This window comes from Leopardus geoffroyi, chromosome D4 (assembly GCF_018350155.1).
Source record: "Leopardus geoffroyi isolate Oge1 chromosome D4, O.geoffroyi_Oge1_pat1.0, whole genome shotgun sequence".
NCBI lineage: Eukaryota > Metazoa > Chordata > Mammalia > Carnivora > Felidae > Leopardus > Leopardus geoffroyi.
The window spans coordinates 86273321-86294736 of NC_059342.1; the positions used below are offsets into that span (position 1 = coordinate 86273321).

Below are 21416 nucleotides of genomic sequence, written 5' to 3' on the forward strand. Positions count from 1 at the left end.
GGCGAAGGGGGGTGGCAGTCAGACAGGAAGAGGCCTTGACCTCTGCAGCTCAGGCCCACCCTGAGGGCTCAGCTCCGTGCCCCAGCTGCCTCTTGCCACCCCCAGCTGCTCCAGGAATGCAGGATGTGAGGGGGGCCTTGGGACGGGCTGGCGTCCCCCCAGCTTGGCCTCCTTCCCCACCCCCCACCCCCCCCCCACTTCCTGGCAGCCCCCGAGTGAGCAATTCCAGGCCCTGCCTCCACACTGGAGGAAGCAGAGAACTTTCCCACAGTCCTCAGGGCGGAGGGAAGGCTTCTCTAAATCCAGCCACAGGATGCCCCTTCTTTCCCACCCCCTCCCACCCACAGCACCCGCACCCACGGGGCTTCCCTCAGCCTCCCTGTTGAGCTCTCTGCACGGTGCCCGGCCTGGGGTCAAGAGCTCTGCCCAAACCAGCGCATTTAGGCCTCCCAGCAATCCCACAAAGCTCGAACCTGTCATCCTCACATTGTACACGTGGGGAGCCCACCCCGGACCTGGCCTGGAGTAGCCCTGCCAGGTCAGCCATTAGCCCTAGAAACCTGGAGAGGGCAGAGCCAGGCCGGGGCTGAGGGGAGGGAGGAAGAAGGGAGGAGCGGGGCCGGTACCCAGGCGGCCAGAGCCCAGATGGCCTCCGCCCAGCCCTGGCCCAGCAGCCCCCAGGGATCTGGGAACAGGAGGCCTTTTGTGGGCGGCCGGGCCTGGCCCAGGTGACAGCCGTTGGCCTGACTGAAGACCTGGTTCCTCCCACCTCACAGATTCCAGACCAGAGGTGGCTCTGAAAGGATGGGTGGGGCGAGCCGAGTCACCACAGCAGCCTGGCCTCCGGGCGTGAGTGCCCACACTGTCCGAGATGAGCAGGAGCAGGGAGGGTGGGGGCGGTGGCTCCCTCCCCCCACTGCCCCCGGCCAGGTCATCAGGAGGAAGTCGGGAACAACCAGCACAGGCCATTCCTGTGCCACAGGCAGAAAGACCCTCAGTGCCCCACTGTCCCTATTTTGATCAAGCTCCAGAGCCCTGAAGGGCCCTCCTGACCTGGCCCAGTGCCCCTGCCAGCACTTGGGGTCACCCTCCCCCACTTGCAGGGCCTCAAGCAGTTCCTCCTCTAGACTGTTTTCCTGCCTCCGGGCTCAAGGCTAGAACACTCCTCCCTCCCTCCACTCCTCCCCCCACCCAAGGACCATTTGCCCTTCGGGTCTGGGCCGAACTGTGACCTCAAGGGCGCACACAACCTCTGCTAGCCCACCCTCTGTGCACAAACACGCTCCAGGCTTCCACCCAGCACCCCAGGCAGCTGTTCCTGTTTAACATCTGTCTCCCCGGCCAGACCACCAGAAGCACAGGGGCAGGAACCCGAGTCTTGCCCCCTTGCTGGGTCCTCAGTGCCCAGACACAAAAATGCTGAGTCAATGAGTGAGCAGAAAGAGAGCTCATAACTTGACAGAAGAGAACCCTGAGGCCCCGAGGAAGGACATGAACTTCTAGGCTACCCTACCGGTGAGGGGTGAGGTAAGAAATGATACAATAAAAAAAAGTCATGCGGTGCTTCGTTGGCTCAGTCGGTGGAGCGTGCGACTCTTGATCTTGGGGTTGTGGGTTCAGGCCCCATGTTGGGTGTAGATATTGCTTAAAAATAAAATCTTTTTAGGGGCCCCTGGGTGGCTCAGCTGGTTAAGTGTCCGACTCTTGATCTCGGCTCAGTTCATGATCTCACAGTTCAAGAGATCAAGCCCCACGTCGGGCTCTGTGCTGAGAATGCAGAGCCTGCTTGGAATTCTCTCTCTCTCTCTCTCTCTCTCTCTCTCTCTCTCTCTGCCCCTCCCACACACATGTGTGCTCTCTCAAAATAAGCTTTAAAAAAAAAAGTAAAATAAAGTTTTTTTTTTTTTTAATTAAATAAGTCCTCACCAAGTATCAGGTGGACTCTCACTGTGATTCCTTACAAACATCCTAAGACCCAGGGGGGATTATTATCTCATTTTATACAGGCTCCAAGAGTCCCGTTGCTAGAAAGAGGCAGAATGGAGATTGCTACTCTGTGACCCAGGGTCCAAGGGCTCAATAATCATACCCCTCTGAGAACAGTTTCCCCAAATATTCCCCCCCCACCGAGTAGCAGAGAACTGTTTTCTTCAAGGAAGAAGGTTAAAGGGCAACATCGCAGTGGCCTCCTACAGCCCCGAGCCGGAAACTTGCAACAGCTAGTAGAGCAGGGTTGCCGCACCGCACTCGGCCACTAGGTGTCGCCACTCAGCGCCGGGGCCTCCCCCCGCCACCCCAGTGCCGGATGGCGTCTCACCATTGTTGCAGTGCCGGATACAGTCCTGCAGGACCGCATGCCACTTGTCCTGCTCCGCTTCCGTCATCATGCAGAAGTAGTAGTGCCGTGCAGAAGGGTGCCAGAGGATGAGCGGGAACTGCGTGGGGCACTTGAGGATGGGGGCACTGCCCGATTTTGATGTGGTCCCTGAGGAGACAGGGTCCCCTGAGCCGCTGGTCTCCGCAGTTTCCGTCTGCCAGGGGAGGCGGGCAGCAGATCCCTGGGCCTGGCTCCGAGGGGCTGCCGGCTCCAGCCCAGAGAGGGCTGGCCTGTTCTGGGCTGACCAGTGAGTCAGCAAGAAGGCAGCATCCTTTTTTTTCTCACTGCATCCCCCACAGCCTGGCTAAAGGGACCTCAGAACCCCCTGATGTCTGTGCAGATTCCTTTCTCAGAGCTGGTGCCGCATCTTGGGGAAGGCTCTATGCTCCGTGCAGAAAACACAAATAACACAGTCAGAGCCCTCAGGCTCAAAGGCCGAGCATTACCTTCTTGGGTTTCCCTTCAAATTTTAGCCATGCAGGCCAAAGTGTGGCTTAAATGTCCAAGGGGGGGGGGGGGGGGGGGAGGGAGGTCTGGGGGTGGGGGACAGAAAATAAATAAAAGGAGATTTTTCTCCATTTTGTCCGCAAGGATATTCGAGATCCAGTGAGATAAGTGGTCCTGGGCTGGGACCTTGCCACTGTTAATCATACAATGACAGTTCTTCTTTGCGTCTTGGCTCTGAGTCCCTGGGTGGGGCTTGGGTGTACACAGCACCTCGAGGGGTCTACACGACACCCCAAGGTCAGTCCTCTCGGTGCCAAGTTGCCGGAGAAGACACAACAAAAACAAAGCCAGAGTCGGGGCTGGAATCCAGGAATGCTGGGCTGTAGCTGAGCCCTCAGCCACACGGGGCACTGTACTCCCAAGCCCTATCCGGGGGCACAGACTGCCCCCTAGATCAGCCTCTCCCCCACCCCTTGGTTTCCCTGGGATCATCTGGGAGGCAGATGTGTTCCTGTAAGGCTTCCGGGAGTCCCCGGCAGGGTGGGGTGGAAACAGGACGCCTAGAATAACTCCTCGCAAATGCAGTACTGACTCCACAGTTTACAAAGAGGTTCACCTCGGTCATCCTTTCCAGGGGCATTAAAAGGCCTCAGGGAGGTGGGAAGGGCAGAGAGTGGGACCCCCGCTGCATAGTTGTGACCGTAAGGCTCAGGAAGTGGGCACGCAGGGGGGAGCCGACAATGGTTCAGTCCCACTGAATCCCCACTCAGCCTCAGGCAAACCCCCTCTCAGCCTCCCTGCTGAGGCCTGGCCATTCTCTCTGCAAATACGGACAGGAGCTCTGGGATCAGGGCTGCCCTCCCCCCTGGCAATGTCCTGGGCCTAAGCAAGGCATTTCGGCCTGGGATGGGGGGTCCTTTACCTGGTAAAGAGTTGCCGACGAGCTCCAGGTACTGATCCACAGAGGTGAGGATTTTGTAGCCTGCACTGTTGATGACAGCCCGTGGTGGGACCTGTCGCTCGTAGGCCTGAGGAAGGGACAAGAGGAATGGTCCCTCGGGGTTATAGCGTGGCCAAGTCTAACTCTCATTTCCAGGTCTGGCTCCAGGGCCCTCTCAGTGTTGTCTGCCTGAGGCAGGGAGGAGGAGGGGAAGGAAAAGGGGAGGAGGGAGAGAGAAGAGGAGGAGGAGCCCACCCACTGATTAGAAACCACATGGTGTAGGGGGCACTTGGGTGGCTCAGTCCGTTAAGCATCCAACTCTTGATTTCAGCTCAAGTCCGCTCAGCTCCTCACTGACAGCAAGAGAGCCTGCTTGGGATTCTCTCTCTCCCTCTCTCTCTTTGCTCCTCCCTCACTTGCATTCTTGTTCTGTCCCTTTCGAAATACATACATACATAAATACATAAATAAATACATAAATATTGAAAAGAAAAGAAAAAAAGAAAAACCACATGTTGTAGTGACCTGGATCCAGGCTCTGGGCTCAAATCCTGGCTCCACTGAACACTGTCTGTGTGATGCTGACACTAAGCTCCTTCACCTCCTATGCTTTAGTTCCCTGGTCTATAAAACCGGGACAGGGGCAGCTCCTACCCCACAGGGCTGTGTGAGCACTGAGATGATCCATGTGATAGGATCAGCACAGGGCCTCACCACCAGGCACTGTAAGCGTGACCGGCACTGCCGTCCCTGTCACCAGCGGCGACCACTGCCTGAGTGTTTATTACACACCAGGCACCATGCTAAGGACAATGCAAGCCTCCTTTCACAAAATTCTCACAATCCAAGAGGCGAGTACCATCGGTAGCCACAAGTTCACACAGCCGGTACACAGCCGACCTAGGACATGAACCTGGTCTGTCCCCGTCCAGAGGCTTTGATCATTACCCTGAACTGTCCACCAAATTCCTAGGTTCTGAGCTCCACACAAGCCCCCTTTGGAGGAGAATTAGGTCTGGACACTGCTTTCATACACCAGGGTGGGTAAAAAGTGGTTCTGAGGTCATAGCTCATACAGCAGGGCTGCCATGCTGCACCTGGCCACTAGGTGTCACTACCCAACACATTTCTTCAGAATGGCTCAGGACCTCCGGGACACCGATTTGCAAAGTGTGGTCCTAGGTCATCAGCACCATCAGCATCACCGGAGAACTTGTTAGAAATGCAAATTCTCAGCTCCACTCAGACCAAGACCAAACTGGGCAGGCCCAGCAACCTGTTCAACAAGCCTCCCAGGTGATTCTGATTCAAGCTATCAGTTTGAGAACCACTGCCCTGGGCAATCAGGCCGCTCCCCCCCACACTGTTTACATTTCTTTAACATTGATTTTCCTTGAACAGAGGGCACTCTGGGCCTGTCCTTTTGGCTACTTTGGAGACATGTTTGGTAGTAGAAATTGGGTCTGTGGCTCAAACAGGTAGGGCTTCCCCAAGGGCTCAAGGCAAAGATAAGGAACAATCAGCAGGATGCTTACGCACCCAGTACAGAGCAGGGGGCTGCAAGGCGGGCAAGGGAATCAGGAAGGAAAGATGGGACCACAACCCTGGGTAAGGGGGGGGGGGGGGGGGGCGGCGGGGAAAGGGAATGGCCAGGCTCTTGTGGCTGTTGAAGAGCAAGGATGGGAGAGGTCTGAAGAGCTTCAGAGAGCCCAGCCAGGAAGAGGGGGCGGGGAGGAGGACTAGGGCCTGGAAATGGAGGGATTGGACGGACTTGAGGCAACCTGGAGGGTGGGGAGGGGCTAGTGGCGAGTTGGTCACAGGGGGAGGCAAAGTGAAAGGTGACCCCAGAGCTGGGCACCTGGACACCTGTTTAGAGGGAACCCAGCAGAACAAGCAGGCTGGAGGTGGAGGCTGCAGAGAAGGGGCAGGGCACGAGACTCAGGGGGGCCACCGAGGCAGGGTGGGTGGGGGGCCTCACCACTTTGTTCTCGTAGAGCACCAGCCCATAGTTGTGAGGCACGAGACTGAAGCGGTTCCTCCACTTCTTGTTGTCCTCCTGGTACTGGAACAGGTTCCCAGAGAAGATGATGCGCTCATCCAATGGCACCTAGGGGTGGGGCGGGGCAGGGAGTGAGGCGTGGCTTCCCCCAACCATCCAGCAGGGCAACGGGGTCCCCTGAGAAGGGGACAGTGTGCTCACCCCTTGCTGAGCACATCCCCCAAGTCCTCCTCTTGGAGGCAAAGCTGCATCTTACCCATGAGGCAGATAAGGAGAGTGAAGTTCAGGGCAATGAAGGGGCTTCCCCAAGGTCCAACCAGAGCCATAGTGATGCCAGGACTTGAACCCAGGCCAGCTTTCAGGGCCCAGCCAGGACCAAGGTCTCCCACTCTGTCCTGGCCCTAGACAGGCACGCTCACCTTGGGATAGGTCTCTGGAGTCCATGGCAGGCTGCTAACCCACACACCCCCCACTGCAGCGTGGAGGGGATATGTCCGCAGGCCAGTACGGTGAAGGCCCTAGTGCCAGGGAAAGTCTCTTTCCTGCTCTAGGCCTCAGGTTCCGCTCAGGGTAACAAAAACCTGGCCAAGGTGGCTCCAGAGAGCCTCCCCAGCTCTGTCAGCTAACAAAATGGCACTCCACGGATTTGGATGGGGTTGGAGGGGACCTCAATTTGGAGGGTTCAATGTTTGACCTGCATCCTGGCAGACCGATGACCAATGTGGGCATTAGAAACGCCCAGATCTTCCTGAAAAGTCCCAACTTTGACTTCACCTCTGACTCAGTGCGACTTCGGGCCTATCCCATCACCTCTTTGAGCCTCAGTGTCCTCATCTGTAAATGAGAGCAGTGACAGCACTGACTTCACCTAGGTATCCCAAGTATTGCAAAGAATGTGACATGTGCAAGGATCACACAGGCAGTTGGCACCTGACGGGCAGTCCGCTCAGCTCGAGATATGCAGCAGCCAGTGTTAGGATGGCTCGGTCTGTGTCAGTCTCCCCGCTCCACAGACTGACTGATTTGGGGAGGAGGGAGGGTGGCCATCTCTGAGAGCTTGCTTCCTGAGCAAGCCCACACCAGGAAGCTCCAGGGAAGGAGATACAGAGGCCACAGGGAGCAGGCTTACTCCTGGACGGGCGGAGTTGCAACAGCTTCTATCTGTTCTGCAATAAATACGGTGACTTTTGCAAAAACTAAACACGTATCCTATGTAATAACAGGAGAAAGTATTATTGATGTGCCTAACCCTTCCCAGCTTCCTCGCTCGGCTTCGGGCTGCCCCCTGCAGCCGGAGCCAGGTGTAAGCCCTGGTCCCAAGCTGTGGCCCCCGAGGCCCTGCCTCTTCACAGGGGCCCCCTCTTCCCAGCAACCTATCCGCTACTCTTCAAGGGGAAATGCCAAAACACTCTTGGAAAATGAGGGCCATTGTACTCAAACAATAGGACCCCTCAACTGCTTCCTATCAAGGGATAAAAATATTTACAGGAAAAGAAAATGGTTCCCCCTACCACGGCCCCCACCCCCACCCCATGCGCACACACAGTGGGCTTTGCCCAAGTCACAAGGCTGTGCTCAGTGGGCTATATATAGACAGGGACCTCCTCTCGACCCAGCTCTCGAATCTCCATCTTTTCTAGAAATAAAGAGCAGACCGCTCTCCTGACACCCTGGTAAGACCCTTGCTAGTGAGACCCCAGGCCTCCAGTTTGGAGGCAGGAGCCCTGACTCAGGGGCAGCGGGAGGCCTGGGGAGGCCTTCCCAGCCCCCTCGCCCCCCAAGTCCACCCCCAGATCCTGAGGCAGCCCGTAAAGGGCGGCTACTTGCGGGTTTGGGTTTTATTTTGAAGACTTTCAAATGGCAGAGTCGTGTTTCCATTGGAAGGCCTGCTGGAAATGAAACGGAACCTGACAGCCCAGGCGAAATATTCTGGACTCTGCAAAGCTCTCCAGCGCTGCGAGGGGAATCTTCAATGGGTGGGGAGTGGTCAGAGCGCAGACTCCAGTGCCGGCTCCACCGCCCGTCCCATGGGAGCCCTGGACAAGCGGCTCTGCCTCTCTGAGCCTGAGCCCACGTCACAGGTGTGGACAGAAGTATAACCCCTCAGAACGAGGCCGTGCCAGCTAGATGAGCTGCACCCACACAAAACAACTGCCGTTTTTATCATTTCTGGGTTGTTGCTTTTTTTACTACTATTACCATTGTTATTGTATTATTTCTAATAAAAACAATTGATGTTATTATGACAATTAGTATTATTTCTATTAAGATATTATCATGAGGGGCGCCTGGGTGGCTCAGTTGGTTAAGCGGCCGGCTTCGGCTCAGGTCGTGATCTCGTGGTCCGTGAGTTCAAGCCCCGCGTCGGGCCCTGTGCTAACAGCTCAGAGCCCGGAGCCTATTTCAGATTCTGTGTCTCCCTCTCTCTGACCCTCCCCCGTTCATGCTCTGTCTCTCTCTGTCTCAAAAATAAATAAACATTAAAAAAAAAAAATTAAAAAAAAAAAGATATTATCATGATTTACCACAATGGCCGATTTCCGGAGTGGCAAAATGGGACCGAAAATCCCTGCTTTTCAGGGATTGTAGGTGATTGATTTCATTTTACTCCTCTCAAGTGTTACTTCAGTTCTCCTACAATGAACATGAAAGGCATTACTAGGGGCACCTGGGTGGCTCAGTCAGTTAAGGAGCCGACTCTTGATTTCGGCGCAGGTCATGATCCCACAGTTCCTGAGTGTGAGCCCTGCATCGGGCTCTGTGCTGACAGCGCGGAGCCTGCTTGGGATTCTGTCTCCCTCTCTCTCTGCCCCTCCCCTGCTCGCTCTCTAGATCTCTCCAAATAAATAAGAATAAACTCAAAATAAACAAATAAAGGCATTACTAAGGGTGTTTTTCATGCACAGTGATTCTCATGCCTCGCTCTATCAGAGGTCACCCACTTCAGGGACCCAGGCAGCCTGTGATATTTCTTTTCCAAACAGGGAAGCATTCCCAGCTGTGCCCACCCAGAGCAGCTCACCTGGGCTTTCCTACCACACAAGTGTGCACCTGCCACACACCCGGTCCAGGCACCTCTGCCCTCTGTTGTCACCAGGTGGGGAGGTGGCCACGACACCAAGGGTCCAGACAACCTTTCTGGTCACGTGATGCTCTCGGGCTCCGATGCGCGGCCCTGGCCCACCCTCCAGGAAATCTGGAACCTGGCTGGGGTCCTGCCTCCACCATCCTGGATGAGCCACTGAAAGGCCCAGCGGAGGCTCCTGAGCGTGCTGCTCCCGCAGGCTGATGGTCTCTTCTAGCAGGTCCTCAGCGGAGATGGCCCTTCTTCTGAGGGGCCATTGTGGACCACCCGGACAAGGTGAGAGTCCCCCCCAGTCTGACACTCTGTCCTCTCCTTCGTGGTACCCAGTTTGTCATGTAAAGGACGTTTTCCTGTCTCCCCGAGTGTCTGTGGGACCAGCGAGGACAGCATGGCCCCTCACCTGCCCCGGCTCAGTCAACTGTGGCACCGACTGTGGGCCTGCCTGTCTTCTTTAGGGGTACTCCCTCTATGTCATCAGTAGCCATCCCCCCCTCCACTCCCTTCCCCCGACCTCCCCCCCCACAGCTGACGCCTCCAGCCATCCCCAATCCCCCTCCCGCTGAGAAACCACCAACACATCCTGAAAGCCAGGTCAAGTGAGCCAGCTCCGGCCCCCTCGGGTCTCGTGGTAAACTGGCATATTTTCCACCACTTGGGTTTGGGGGAGGGTGAGGAGAGGAAGGAAACAAGCCTGACCCTCCTTCTCAGACTCTTTCTGTTCTGCCACCTCAGAGAGGCCCATACCGGTCCCCTTCCGCACAATCCGAATCCCATCTGGCCTCAAGAAGCCCCACGAAATCCCCACCCCCTCCTGGAGGCTGCACGCACTCCTCTGGCCCAAGATGGCTGTTCTGAGTGTCATTTCACACACAGAGAAACTGAGGCTCGGGAAGGTGAGGCCACGGGCCGGAGTTTACCCGGCAAGTCTGGACTCACACCCCTCAGGAACCCCACCTGCTCCCCTCATTCTCTCATGGAGTCCTCACCGCGGCCCTCTGCAGGAGGCACCCACCTGTCAGGTGAGGAGACGGAGCCCTGAAGGCTGACTTGACCGGCCAAGCCAACTACCAAGAGGCTCTGGCCCCGGTGGCCCGAGTTCCCTCCCACCAGACCCCACCCTCTTCTACCATTCTGTCTTGGGACCCGAAGCCCGCGGACGGGCTGACCCGGGCAGCCCAGAGGAAGCCAACAGGACTGGGTGGGGAGGTGTGGCGAGGTGATCAAGGGCAACTCTGGAGCCCACCACGCATGGAATTCAGCTACTAAGGACCTGAGTACCGGCGCTGGGGCTGCCTGGCTGACCTGGCTCGGACCCCACTCCCAGGCGGGATCGGCTCTGCCAAGCCGATTCCCCAGAGGGGAATCCCCCAGAGGTGTCCAGGGGCCACCAGCCAGGGTAAGGGGCCTCTGGACTACTGCTTGGCCACTCCAGGGCCAGGCCACCTGCAGAGGTGGGGCTGGCACCCTTCCCTCCTGTCACCCTTCCCTCTGCCACCCCTTGGCCATCCAGGGGACAGAGAGTGAAGGTCACCGAAAGAAAATGCTCTGGATTTCCCTGGGCTGAGTCAGGGCCCCCTGGACCGCCCCCTGACTAGCAAGGGCTAGCTTCTCACCCCACGGGCTCAAGCCTGAGACTGCTGGCTTCCAGCTAGGCACTCACAGCACCCCCCCCCCCCCCCACCGCCTGTGTTCTGGCATTCCCTCACCTCCTCTATGCCCGTCCCACCCCCAGCCCCACACCGAGGCCAGTCACAGGGTCCCCTTCCCAGGAGGCTTTGTTTGCCTCCTTCAGCCCATGCTGACTCGTGGGCTGGAGCCACACACTTTCCAGGCTCTCACTCGACAAATATTTACTGGGCAAACACAATCCTGCTAATAACAGGATAATGACAAGGCTGCTGATGCTGACTTATCAGCCGGCGCTCACCGAGCACCTTCCCTGCTCCAGGCGCCCGGCTGATTCTCATCTTTAATCCTGACAACCGTCCAGTGCAGGTGTTCTGATCCCATTTCACAGATGAGTAAACGGAGGCTCCACGAGGTGAGGTGACTTGCTCACCGGCACTTGGCCTTTAAGAGGAGCAGCTGGGCTTGAACCTGGGCCTGCCAAGATGACTCCAGAGCCCCAGCTCCACCAATGGAGGGGTTGAGCTGGCGGGGAGTCCCCCACAGTGAATGAAGAGGTCTTGGTAAGACCACCGGTTTATATGCCTATTCAGAAGATAGGTGGAGACCCTAGGGACCATCAAGGCAACAATGGTAAACTGAGGCCCAGGGACAGGAAGCCACTCGCTCAAGCCATGTCAGAGCCCACCCTGACCCCGGCTCGGCACCTCTTACCTTGCGCCAGAGCAGCTGGGCCTGCGGCGCCCCCGTGCCCTCGATCTCGTGGCGCATGCTGTTGAAGAGGGCCACGCCATACTGGTCCTCATAAAAACGGAGGAACTCCGTCAGGATCTTCCCGGTTTTCTCTGAAACGGAAGAACAAACAGGCCTGTGAGGTCGTCATGGTTACCCGCAGCCGCCCAGCCCTGCCCCAGGGAGGGGCACCAGCCAAGCTCCAAATTCCTGCTCGTAAAACTATTTGCACAAGCTCCAGGCTTTCACCTGCACTGCGTTTCTGGCCGGAGTTGTGCGTTTCCTGCACACAGAGGGTGAACTTTCGGACAGGAAAACGGGCAACAACTGAGACAGAGAAATCACCAAAGAGAAAACACGAGAAACCAGCAGACAAGGGAAAGAAAACAGCTGAGTCTCCCAGTCATCAAGCAAATGCAGATGGAGATTCCATTCCCCCCACCCTCCCCCCGGGTCAGACCAGTCGGGATGTAGAGAAACAGGCACCTCAACTCAGAGCCGTGGGTTCTAGAAAAATTGGGACGGCGTTTCTGGGAGTCGGGGCGGGGGGGGGGGGGGGGGGGACACACCGCTGCACTTACGATTTTAAGGGTGCATGCGGTTCCCGGATGCCGGGCTCACTCCTCTAGGAATTACCCACGGAGCAAGTCACAGAGGGGCAGGTACAGTATATATTCACCAAGGCAATCAGCGGAAATGGGCCAGATGCGCGTGCGTGGAGACGGATTCAGAACATGCCAGTGCACGTGGGACAGGAAGTGGGTGGGGGGACCCACAGGTACCACCAGAGGGAAGGTGTCCACCTTTGGCCACGTAAGGAAAAGCGAGTTACAGAATCACATGTTAAATATTACCTCACTTAAAATTACCCCTGTCTGTGACTGTAAGTTATTTACACTTGGAGACGGAGGAAAAGGTCCAGAAGGCAGCACTCCTGACTGTTCCGGGTGGGACCCAGGGTGTGGGAATAGGAGGGCCGAGTGAATTGCATTTTCTGCTTTATTCACTTTTACAGCATTTGAATTATTTACCAACCATGATTCCTTCCACAATAAAAAAAATAAACATTCTAAAATTAACTCCTCTAAGTTAACTACCTTTTGGCTTTCACCGGCCATTTGCTTCTCTCTGCTGCTAAAGCACTTTCTGAACAGAGAAGGCGACTATTGTGACCTCCAGAGCTCACCCAATGCACATCAGACGCTCAGTAATGGCCCTGCCTGGGCATCCCTATTTGCAGATGATGAAACCGAGGCCCAGGGAGGGTGGTGACTGTTAACACTCCAGGAGGCCTTCTCCTTAGGAGAGACTTCCTGGCCCTGAGAAGTTGTGGCTCCATTATCTGGACCTCAGTTCCCTGCACACTAAGACGGGACTCAATGGTGGATGAGTCCAGTCTTAGCGGTGAAACCACCACTGACCGTCCTGGGTTCCAGATTTGAACAACTGGTCCTGGGGCACCTGGGTGGTTTAGGCAGTTAAGCACCCGACTTCAACTCAGGTCATGATCTCACAGTTCGTGACTTTGAGCCCCGTATCGAGCTCTGTGCTGTCAGTGACGAGCCCGCTTGGGATCCTCTGTCGTCCGCTCCCCCCCCCACCCACCCTGCCCCGCTCTCATGCATGCACATGCGCAGCACTCTTTCTTTCAAAAATAAATGGGGGGGGGGGGCGCCTGGGTGGCTCATTCGGTTAAGCGTCCGACTTCAGCTCAGGTCACGATCTCACGGTCCGTGAGCTCGAGCCCCGCATCGGGCTCTGGGCTGATGGCCCAGAGCCTGGAGCCTGCTTCCGATTCTGTGTCTCCCTCTCTCTCTGCCCCTCCCCCGTTCATGCTCTGTCTCTGTCTGTCTCAAAAATAAATAAACATAAAAAAAAAATTTTTTTTAATAAATAAATAGGGGCACCTGGATGTTTCAGTAGGTTATGTGTCTGACTTTGGCTCAGGTCATGATCTCACTGTCTGGGAGTTCAAGCCCCACATCAGGATCTGTGCTGACAGCTCAGAGGCCAGAGCCTGCTTTGCATTCTGTGCCTCCCTCTCTCTCTCTGCCCCTCCCTGGCTCATGCTCTGTCTCTCTCTCTCAAAAATAAACAAACATTAAACACTTTTTTTCAGGGGCCCTTGGGTGGCTCGGTCGCTTAAGCGTCTGACTTCGGCTCAGGTCATGATCTCACGGTCCGTGAGTTCGAGCCCCGTGTCGGGCTCTGTGCTGACAGCTCAGAGCCTGGAGCCTGTTTCAGATTCTGTGTCTCCCTCTCTCTCTGTCTCAAAAATAAATAAACGTTAAAAAAAAATTTTTTTTTAATTTTTTTTCAATGTTGTTAAATAAATAAATAAATAAATATTAAATAAGAAAATGAAGAACTGGTCCTGTCTCAAATAAGGGATTGACATGGCACCCCCCCCCCCCCACCCCACCGCCATGGCTGGTCTCCGAGTGCCAAGAACACACCTTGTGCTCTTCTCAATAACCTTGTGAGGTAGGGCTGGTGTTACTCCCATTTCACAGAAGAGCTGAGACCCAGAGAGGTTAAGTCACTGGCACAAGGTCACGTAGCAAGTGGGTGATGGAGCTGGGATGCAGTCTTGGGGCCCAGCTAGGAGGTTGCGGGGGGGGGAGGGGGGCTGGCTGGCTACTGAAGGCTCGTGCCACTCGTGCCCAGGGTCTCAGGCAGGCCCACTCCCTCTATGCCCCCTGGAGGCAGCTCAGCCCAAGGACCCCTCTCCGTAGACCCTGCCTGTGGTCCCCTTTCCTGGAATGAGGTCATGCCTGTCCAGATTCCGATCTGGGGAGAGGAAGGGGGGAACAAATGAGGAATTTGCTTTGAATGCCTATTTTTTAAAAGCCATAAACAACCAGAACTCTCTCAAAGACCACGGGAATTGTTTTGGAAAAATGATGAGGCAGGATAGGGAGGGGTGAGGGGAGCAGACAAGACGGGGTAATGAATTGGAGCCAAAGAGAGAAAAATGGGACCTCAGATGACAATAATATTGATATATCACCATCATCATCATCATCATCATCATCACCATCATGGCTACCACTTATTGAGCGGTAATCCGAGCCAGCGGGTGGGCATGTTTTATGTGCCAGATACCAAAGAATCCTCATCAAGCCCTAGGGAGTCAGGACTATTGTTTCCCCATTTTAGGGAGGAGATGGAGGCTTGCAGACGTAGGACTGGACAGCCAGGCTCTCAGCCACCAGGGCACGCAGCCTCAGCCCGGGGTTTTGCCCCAACTCTGCCCCAAGCAGTCACATGCCCAACAGGCACTCTACCTGCATGCGGGATCTCGAGGGTCCTTCAGCCATGGCCCTGGGGGGGGGGGGGGGGGGGGGGGGCCTGACCAGCCCCTGGGACGCCCAGCCTCAGAGCATTATTTCCAGAAGGGCCAGAATCCACCCTGACCCTTGGGAAGCCAGGCCCAGCAGGAAGCCGCTGTCCTGTGTCAGAACTCGTACCCAGGACTGCCTAACCCACAGCATGCTCTCAGCAAAACCCAGGTACTGCCATCCAAGCAGGGGGTGGCTAGGTTTAGAAGGCCCCGGGGCTGGACTGGGACAAGAAGGGCAAAGTATCATCCCTTGAGGTGTGTCAGGGCCTGATTGTGGGGAAGGGGGTTGCTGTAGGTTGAAGAGGAAGCCGGGGAGGCTGAGGAAGTGAAGACCAGAACAAGGTGACCCTGAAGGAGACAGAAGGCAAAGATGAAGCTGACGGGCTTGAAGTGTCTGGGCTGAGAAGGGCCGGGTGGGGTAGGGGGCAAAAAGAAAACCCACTGTCGCCCTCCCATTGGGATGAGGACAAGTTATCCGAGCCGGACTGTAGGACCAGGGTCCAGGAGTAGAGGGCTTGAGGACTAGGGTGGGAGTCACCAGGCAGAGGGTGGAGAGAAGAGAAGGTATGGGCAGAAATGGACACGGGGCGCCTGGGTGGCGCAGTCGGTTAAGCATTCGACTTCAGCCAGGTCACGATCTCGCGGTCCATGAGTTCGAGCCCCGCGTCAGGCTCTGGGCTGATGGCTCAGAGCCTGGAGCCTGTTTCCGATTCTGTGTCTCCCTCTCTCTCTGCCCCTCCCCCGTTCATTCTCTGTCTCTCTCTGTCCCAAAAATAAATAAACATTGAAAAAAAAAATTTTTTAAAAAGAAATGGACAGAAAATGGGAGTAGGAAAAGAGGAGACGGCCCCAGGCACCCTGCACCCCCAAACAGACAGCAGCAGCCCTGGCCCCAAGTTCACCCAACTGCCAGTACAGGCATGCCTTGCTGTCCAAACTCAGGAAGTACATGGGCACCTGGGTGGCTCAGTCAGTTAAGCGTCTGACTTTCAGCTCAGGTCATGATCTCACGGTTCGTGAGTTCGAGCCCTACATGGGGCTTTCTGCTGTCGGTGCACAGCCCACTTTGGATCCTCTGTCTCCCTCTCTCTCTGCCCCTCCCCCTCTGTCAAAAATAAATAAACATCAAAAATAAATAAATAAATAAAAGAAGAAGAAGAAGAACTATATAGATCTGGATCTGTTTTCAGATAAACACTTTGCTACCTGAAATTCCAGAACCAAACATCACAGAGTGGGGTCTCTCACTACCCAAACTTGCTCTCCCAGCTCGGGAGCCAAGTGGATTGGGATGCTAGTATCTGTCTGAGGATTGACCGTAAATCAGGGAGGATGGCCCTGGCACCGTGCTGCACACCACTGGCTCCCCTTTGCTCCCCACTCTGGCCTGGCACAGGCAGATGCTGAGCAAGGGGCAGTCCACTCACCAGTTACTGAGCACCTACTCCGCACCAGGCCCCAGCACTGGGCCAGCCGCTGGGCCAGGGGTAGGGGTGACGTCACTTCTCAAGGGGTTCCTTAGAAGGGTCCCAGGCGGCACCAGGCAACTGGGTGCGTTCGACCTAACTCTGGTCGAGGAAGGGTTAGAAAGGGAAGACTTGAGGGGGGGGCGGGGTGTGGCAGGGAGCAGGGCGGCGGGATGGCTTCCTGGCAAGGGCAGCCCCAAGCACATTCTTGAGAGAGTCCTAAGACAGCCTGGAAGGAACTGCCTCGTGCTTGGTACAAAGGAAGTGCCACGGGAAGGCAGTGCTGTAGGGGGCCTAGGATTTGGGGCTGGAAAGACCTGAGAGAGGCAGGCCAGGGAAGGGGGCCAGTCCCCTCCTGGGAGAACGGGCTCACAGGGGAGAAGCCCTCAACAGGGTACCCAGCGGCCTGTCTGGCCAACGCTGCTGGAGGGAAACCTGGATGGGCAGCCCCGGCCGCCTTGGATGCTCCTCCTGCCCGCTGAGCTCCGGGGTCATGGCCCAGGCAGTCCCCTTCCTCTGGGCAGTGCTCAGCACCCCAATTCTTCCCTTCTGGCCACCCTACAGCGGCTGTCTCCCTGGAGCTGCCGTCGGGATTTTACAGTTCAAACCCCCAGCCTGAGTGTCCGTGGATGGTCCCCAGGCCTCCGGGGCTCCTCTCCCCTCCACACCTGCCCATGCCAGCTCTTCCCGCCTCCTCGCATGGCTTCTGGAGACACCACAAACCACGGATTTAGGGCCGCCGAGGCCAAGGCTCACCATCCCTCCCACCCAAGGTCCCCGGGGGTCCCAGACTCAGGAACTGCTGGGAGGTACAGATGCTGGCATGGAGCAGTCCGAGGGCGTGGGCCTCCCTCACCACCTTCCACGTTTTCTCACCCATCCTCCCAGGTGCCCTCTGCCAGCACATCCTGTAGAATTAGGCGGTAAACTCACCCCACTCAGACTCAGGGTCCAATGCACACACTTAGATTCTTCAAGTGGCCCCAGACGTGAATAAAACCCTCCACTTTACAGGTGTACAAACCAATGCTCACGAAGACTAATGGCTCAAGAAGTCACTTCACTTGTCAGTCAACAGAAAGCTACTGAGCTCCATGGGACTGTCCTGAGAAGCACTCATTTATGGGGTCCTGATTCCCTCATGAGCCCACGAATCCTGGGAGTGGACCTGAGTGTCCCCATCTGCACCCAGACACCACTGTGCTCTGGGGCCTCAGGGGGACCAATGCCCCCTCCCCGGGGCCTCCATTTCCACATCACATCTGCACCACGAGGGTAGTGGGCTCCATCTGGCTCCGGATGTGGGAGCATCTCTCTGCCTCCCAGATGACTGGAACCCTGTCTCCAAGGGCTGCGCCCTTTGGGACCATCAAGAGCGACCCAGAGAGGCACGTGGGTGGCTCAGTCAGTCAAGCATCTTGGTTTCGGCTCAGGTTGGGATCTCAAAGTTCATGAGTTCAAGTCCCACAGTGAGCTCTGCACTGTTAGTGCTTGGGATTCTCTCTCCCTCTCTCTCTGCCCTTCCCCTGCTTGTGCTCACTCACTCTCTCTCTCACTCTCTCTCTATCTCTCTCAAAATAAATAAACTGTACAAAAAAAAAAAAGAATGACCTAGAGCCACCCCCTTCCCATCCAGGCCTCCTAACTCTGCCTCTAGAACCCCCAGAGTTTACCAGATGTGACTATCACTAAAAACTTATGCATGTTCAACAGCTCGCTGAACCCGAATAGATACTGTTATCCCCACATTACAGATAAGGAAACTGAGGCTCAGGGAGACCAGGTGACCTACTCAGAGATGCCACAGGCCAGAAAGGAAAAGAGGTGAGTTTCAAAGCCTGTACAAAGCCCCCACCCCACAAAGCCTCCTCATCCAACAGCCTCCCACATGGCACCGAAGTATAATTTCTAGTCCTGCCTTAAACTTTATTTCGGGGTCTTTGCCTGGTCCCAAGAGGCAGGCAAAGTGCACCTTACTATCCCCATTTTACACATGAAGAAACCGAGGTTCAGAGAGGCAAAGTGACTTTCCCAAGGTCACACAGTAAGTAGATGAGTGTCAGAGCCAAGACTGAAGCCTGGGGTCTCCAGCCCCAAACTGGTCAGAGCTGGCAGGGAAACTTCACACCTACTGGATCCTTACCTGTCCATCTTCTCTGGGCCTTAATTGTCCCACCTGTAAAATGGGTGGGTAGGTCCCTGTTGGCTCAGCTGATCAAAATCTCAGTGATGATATAATCAGTGTTGCCCTGGCCCCAGGAGCTGACCGGGATGCTGGCCTCAGCACCTCCTCTGAGCTGCTGGTGAGTCAGTTCTGAGTCTGACCACAGGCCCCTCAGGCTGGACAGAAGGACTGGGAGGGAAGTGGGGGGCAGGATTCAGCATCAACCCTACCTGTGTACAAGGCACCATCTCTGTTGGGCACACGGGCTCTGGGTTCAAGTCCTGGCTCTGCCACCTACTAACTGTGTGGCCTTCCTCAAGGCACTTCCTCTCTCTGAGCCTCTGTTTCCCCCTCTGCAAAATGGCACAACAGTATCTGCCTGATGGGGTTATGAGAAAATCAAGATCAGGGGCACCTGAGTGGCTCAGTCGGTTAAGCGTCCAACTTTGGCTTAGGTCACGATCTTGGAGTTTGTGAGTTTGACCCCGCATCAGGCTCTCTGCTGTCAGAGCAGAGCCCCTTCAGATCCTCTGTCCCCCTCTCTATCTGCCCCTCCCTTGCTCATGCTCATACTCTCTCTCTCTCAAAAATAAATTAAAAAACATTTAAAAAAAGAAGAGGTCAAGATCAATGAGCTAATGGGCATAAAGCATTTCACCCTGGCAAAGAGGAGGCATGTTAACGGGGGCTCCTATACAGTGCCTCTTGTCCAAGCTTCCCCTAATCCGGAGAGAGGCCCTTGAAACACCCCTGGCCCAGCTGAGCAACCCCCGGTGCAGCCTAGCCCCAGGCCCAGCACCAACAGTAGCCAAGGCAACCGGAAGAACGTTAATCTCTGATTTCCCAAACTGACAACGTTATGGGTCACGCTGCTTCCTGCACTCAGAAAGCGGGGGCTGGGCAAGAATGTGGGAGGCCCCAGGGTGGCCCGCAGTCCCCTGCCAACTCTGTGCAGATGGCAACACTGAGGCTCAGAGAGGAGAAGGGGCTCCCGGAGCAGAGGATGAGAAAAAGGAGTGCGGAGGTGCCCCAGAGAGCCTCGAAGGCCTTCTCGTGGCCCTCCCAAAGCCCAGCACATGTCACGTTGAGTCACCCCCCCAATCCTGGACTCAACCTGGGGCAGGCGGTGTCTCATTTCAGATGAGGAGAACCGGGATCCCTGCCAAGTCCTTCAGCTGGGGAGCAGCAGAGGCAGGATCTGAGCCCAGGCCCGGGGCCCCCTCCACACTGACTGCCGGGTCCCAGGACGCAGAGGGCAATCTCCAGCCGGGACCACGTCAGCCTCGTGCCAGCCACAGGGGCTTCACGTTGGTCCCAGCCCCAGCTTGGCCCGAGTTGAGGGCAATGCGCCAAATCTGTTCCCGGCTCATCCGGTCCCTCCAGCGGGCCCCAGGGACACACCTCACCCACGAGGCCCGTCCCGGTTTCAGGGCTGAAAGAGATTTGCCGACTGAAACCAGGCAGGCGGCACCCTGTAGGGCAGGGCAGGCCCAGAACTTGCCTACCTGGTTCTCGGAGCCCTGGAGAGAAGGCCCAGGGTGGAGAGGTAGAGGAGGCAGCCAGGGACTCAGTTTCCCTGTGTCATACAGCTGCCCAAAGTACCACCATCTCCATCATCCGCCTAGGAGAGCAGGGAAAGCTTATAGTCCAGAGAGATGGCGACACTCTCCTGGGGTCACACAGCATATGTCAACAGAGCTGGGTCAGCACGTCAGGCCCCCAGTGCCCAACCCAGGGCCCTTCTACCTGGCCACCCTACTATCACTATTAAGAAGTACTAGCAACAGCCAAGTGTTCAGCACCCCTCCACACCCAGCACGGTGCTACACGTTCACACGTGTTATTTCCTGTGCTGTCCCCACTTTACAGAGGAAGACACTGAGAGGCAGAGAAGTTAAGTGACTTCTCTGGAAACACATAGCTTGTAAATGACAGGAACCCAGATCAGCCTGAGTCTAACACAGAACCAGAGTTTGGGCAAATCCATCTCACCCCCACCTGCCAGCCTCCGGGAGCTGGCGTTCCACACCGCACTGGCCCTGTGGGTGGCCGCTGTCAGAAAGGCTGACATGGCTCCCACTCAGGACCTGTAATCAGGGGCCAAGTCAGGAAGAAGGGGTAATGACAGGCTCCACTGGCCAGCAGAGGAGGGGGACTGGCAGACCGCCCGTGAGAAGAGCCCGAACTAGCAGCCGGAACCCCGCAGAGCCGAAGCCAAGAGGGGGTGAAGTCAGCTGAGTGGCACCCTCACCCCAACAGCCAGTTCTTGTTCAGAAGAGAGACAGCTGCCAGAGAGGGCACGGGACTGATCCAAGGTCACCCCACAAATACCCCCTGAAGAATGGGTTTGCTCAGAGCACCTGTATAGCAGCAACAGGTCCCTGGAACCCCACTTCTGGGCCCAAGAAAATTCCCCCACCAGCCATGCCCCACGGCCCAGCGCAAGGCCATCAGGGTGAGGTGGACTTCCTAGCTGACTAGGGGACAGTCAAGAGGCCAGTACAGCTGAGCCCTGACTGTGCCACAAGTCACTGCCCCCCAGCCATGGGAATGCCCATCCTATGTCTGCCCGGCCTCCAAATTTCTACCCATTTCCACTCCTGACTCCTTCAGATCCTTTGCTTACAACAGCCACAGGGATCTTTGTGTTACAGCTCTCACCCTGAACCTTCTCTGCTCAACAACCTTCCATGGCTCCCACTGCCTTTGGGACAAAGACTAAACTCTTTAGAAGGCCCCCGGGCTCCTGCCTTCTCTTCCTTGCCATGGGGTCTCCAGGTCAGGAACACTCCTTCCCCCTCCACTGGGGGGGGTGCCCATTTCTCAGCCCCCCACTGCACCACTCCCTCCCCCAGGATGCCCCCAGGCCAGTGGGTATCCCCCACTTATTTCCATAGCCCCCCATTGATCTTGCAGTGGGCGAAGGCCTGTTTCCTGTCAGACTCCCCTGGGCAGTACCCACCACATCTGGGACAGGGCCTGGCGCATAGTAGGAAGCTCAGAGCAAGAAGCCAGAGGCGCGATCTAGAGCCAGGGCCGCCCTGGGGCACAGAGCCACCCTCGTTGAGCAATAAAGCTCCCCACACACACCCCAGAGATTCCTCACCACAGAACGGGAGGCTTATGCCCAACCCAAGGGCTGTGGCCAGGCCCCAGAAATGAGAGGATGCGCACAACACCTTCCTTCTTACTCGGGAAGGTGACTGCCACCCACGAGGTTCCCTCCCTGCCGGCCTC

The 21416-nt window shown here is 56.4% G+C and overlaps 1 protein-coding gene across 4 annotated transcripts in view; it reads right to left on the reverse strand.

Annotated features, from left to right (window-relative positions):
• NIBAN2 (niban apoptosis regulator 2) overlaps positions 1 to 21416 on the reverse strand; it is a 54204-nt gene that overhangs the window by 9668 nt on the left and 23120 nt on the right. For all 4 annotated transcript variants that reach the window (XM_045468419.1, XM_045468422.1, XM_045468421.1 and 1 more), the window contains exons 2-5: positions 11189 to 11319; positions 5743 to 5871; positions 3747 to 3852; positions 2318 to 2485 (exon numbers count right to left, since the gene is read on the reverse strand). In XM_045468419.1, coding sequence (XP_045324375.1) covers positions 2318 to 2485; positions 3747 to 3852; positions 5743 to 5871; positions 11189 to 11319 — 534 coding nt within the window. The remainder of the gene's footprint in view (positions 1 to 2317; positions 2486 to 3746; positions 3853 to 5742; positions 5872 to 11188; positions 11320 to 21416) is intronic.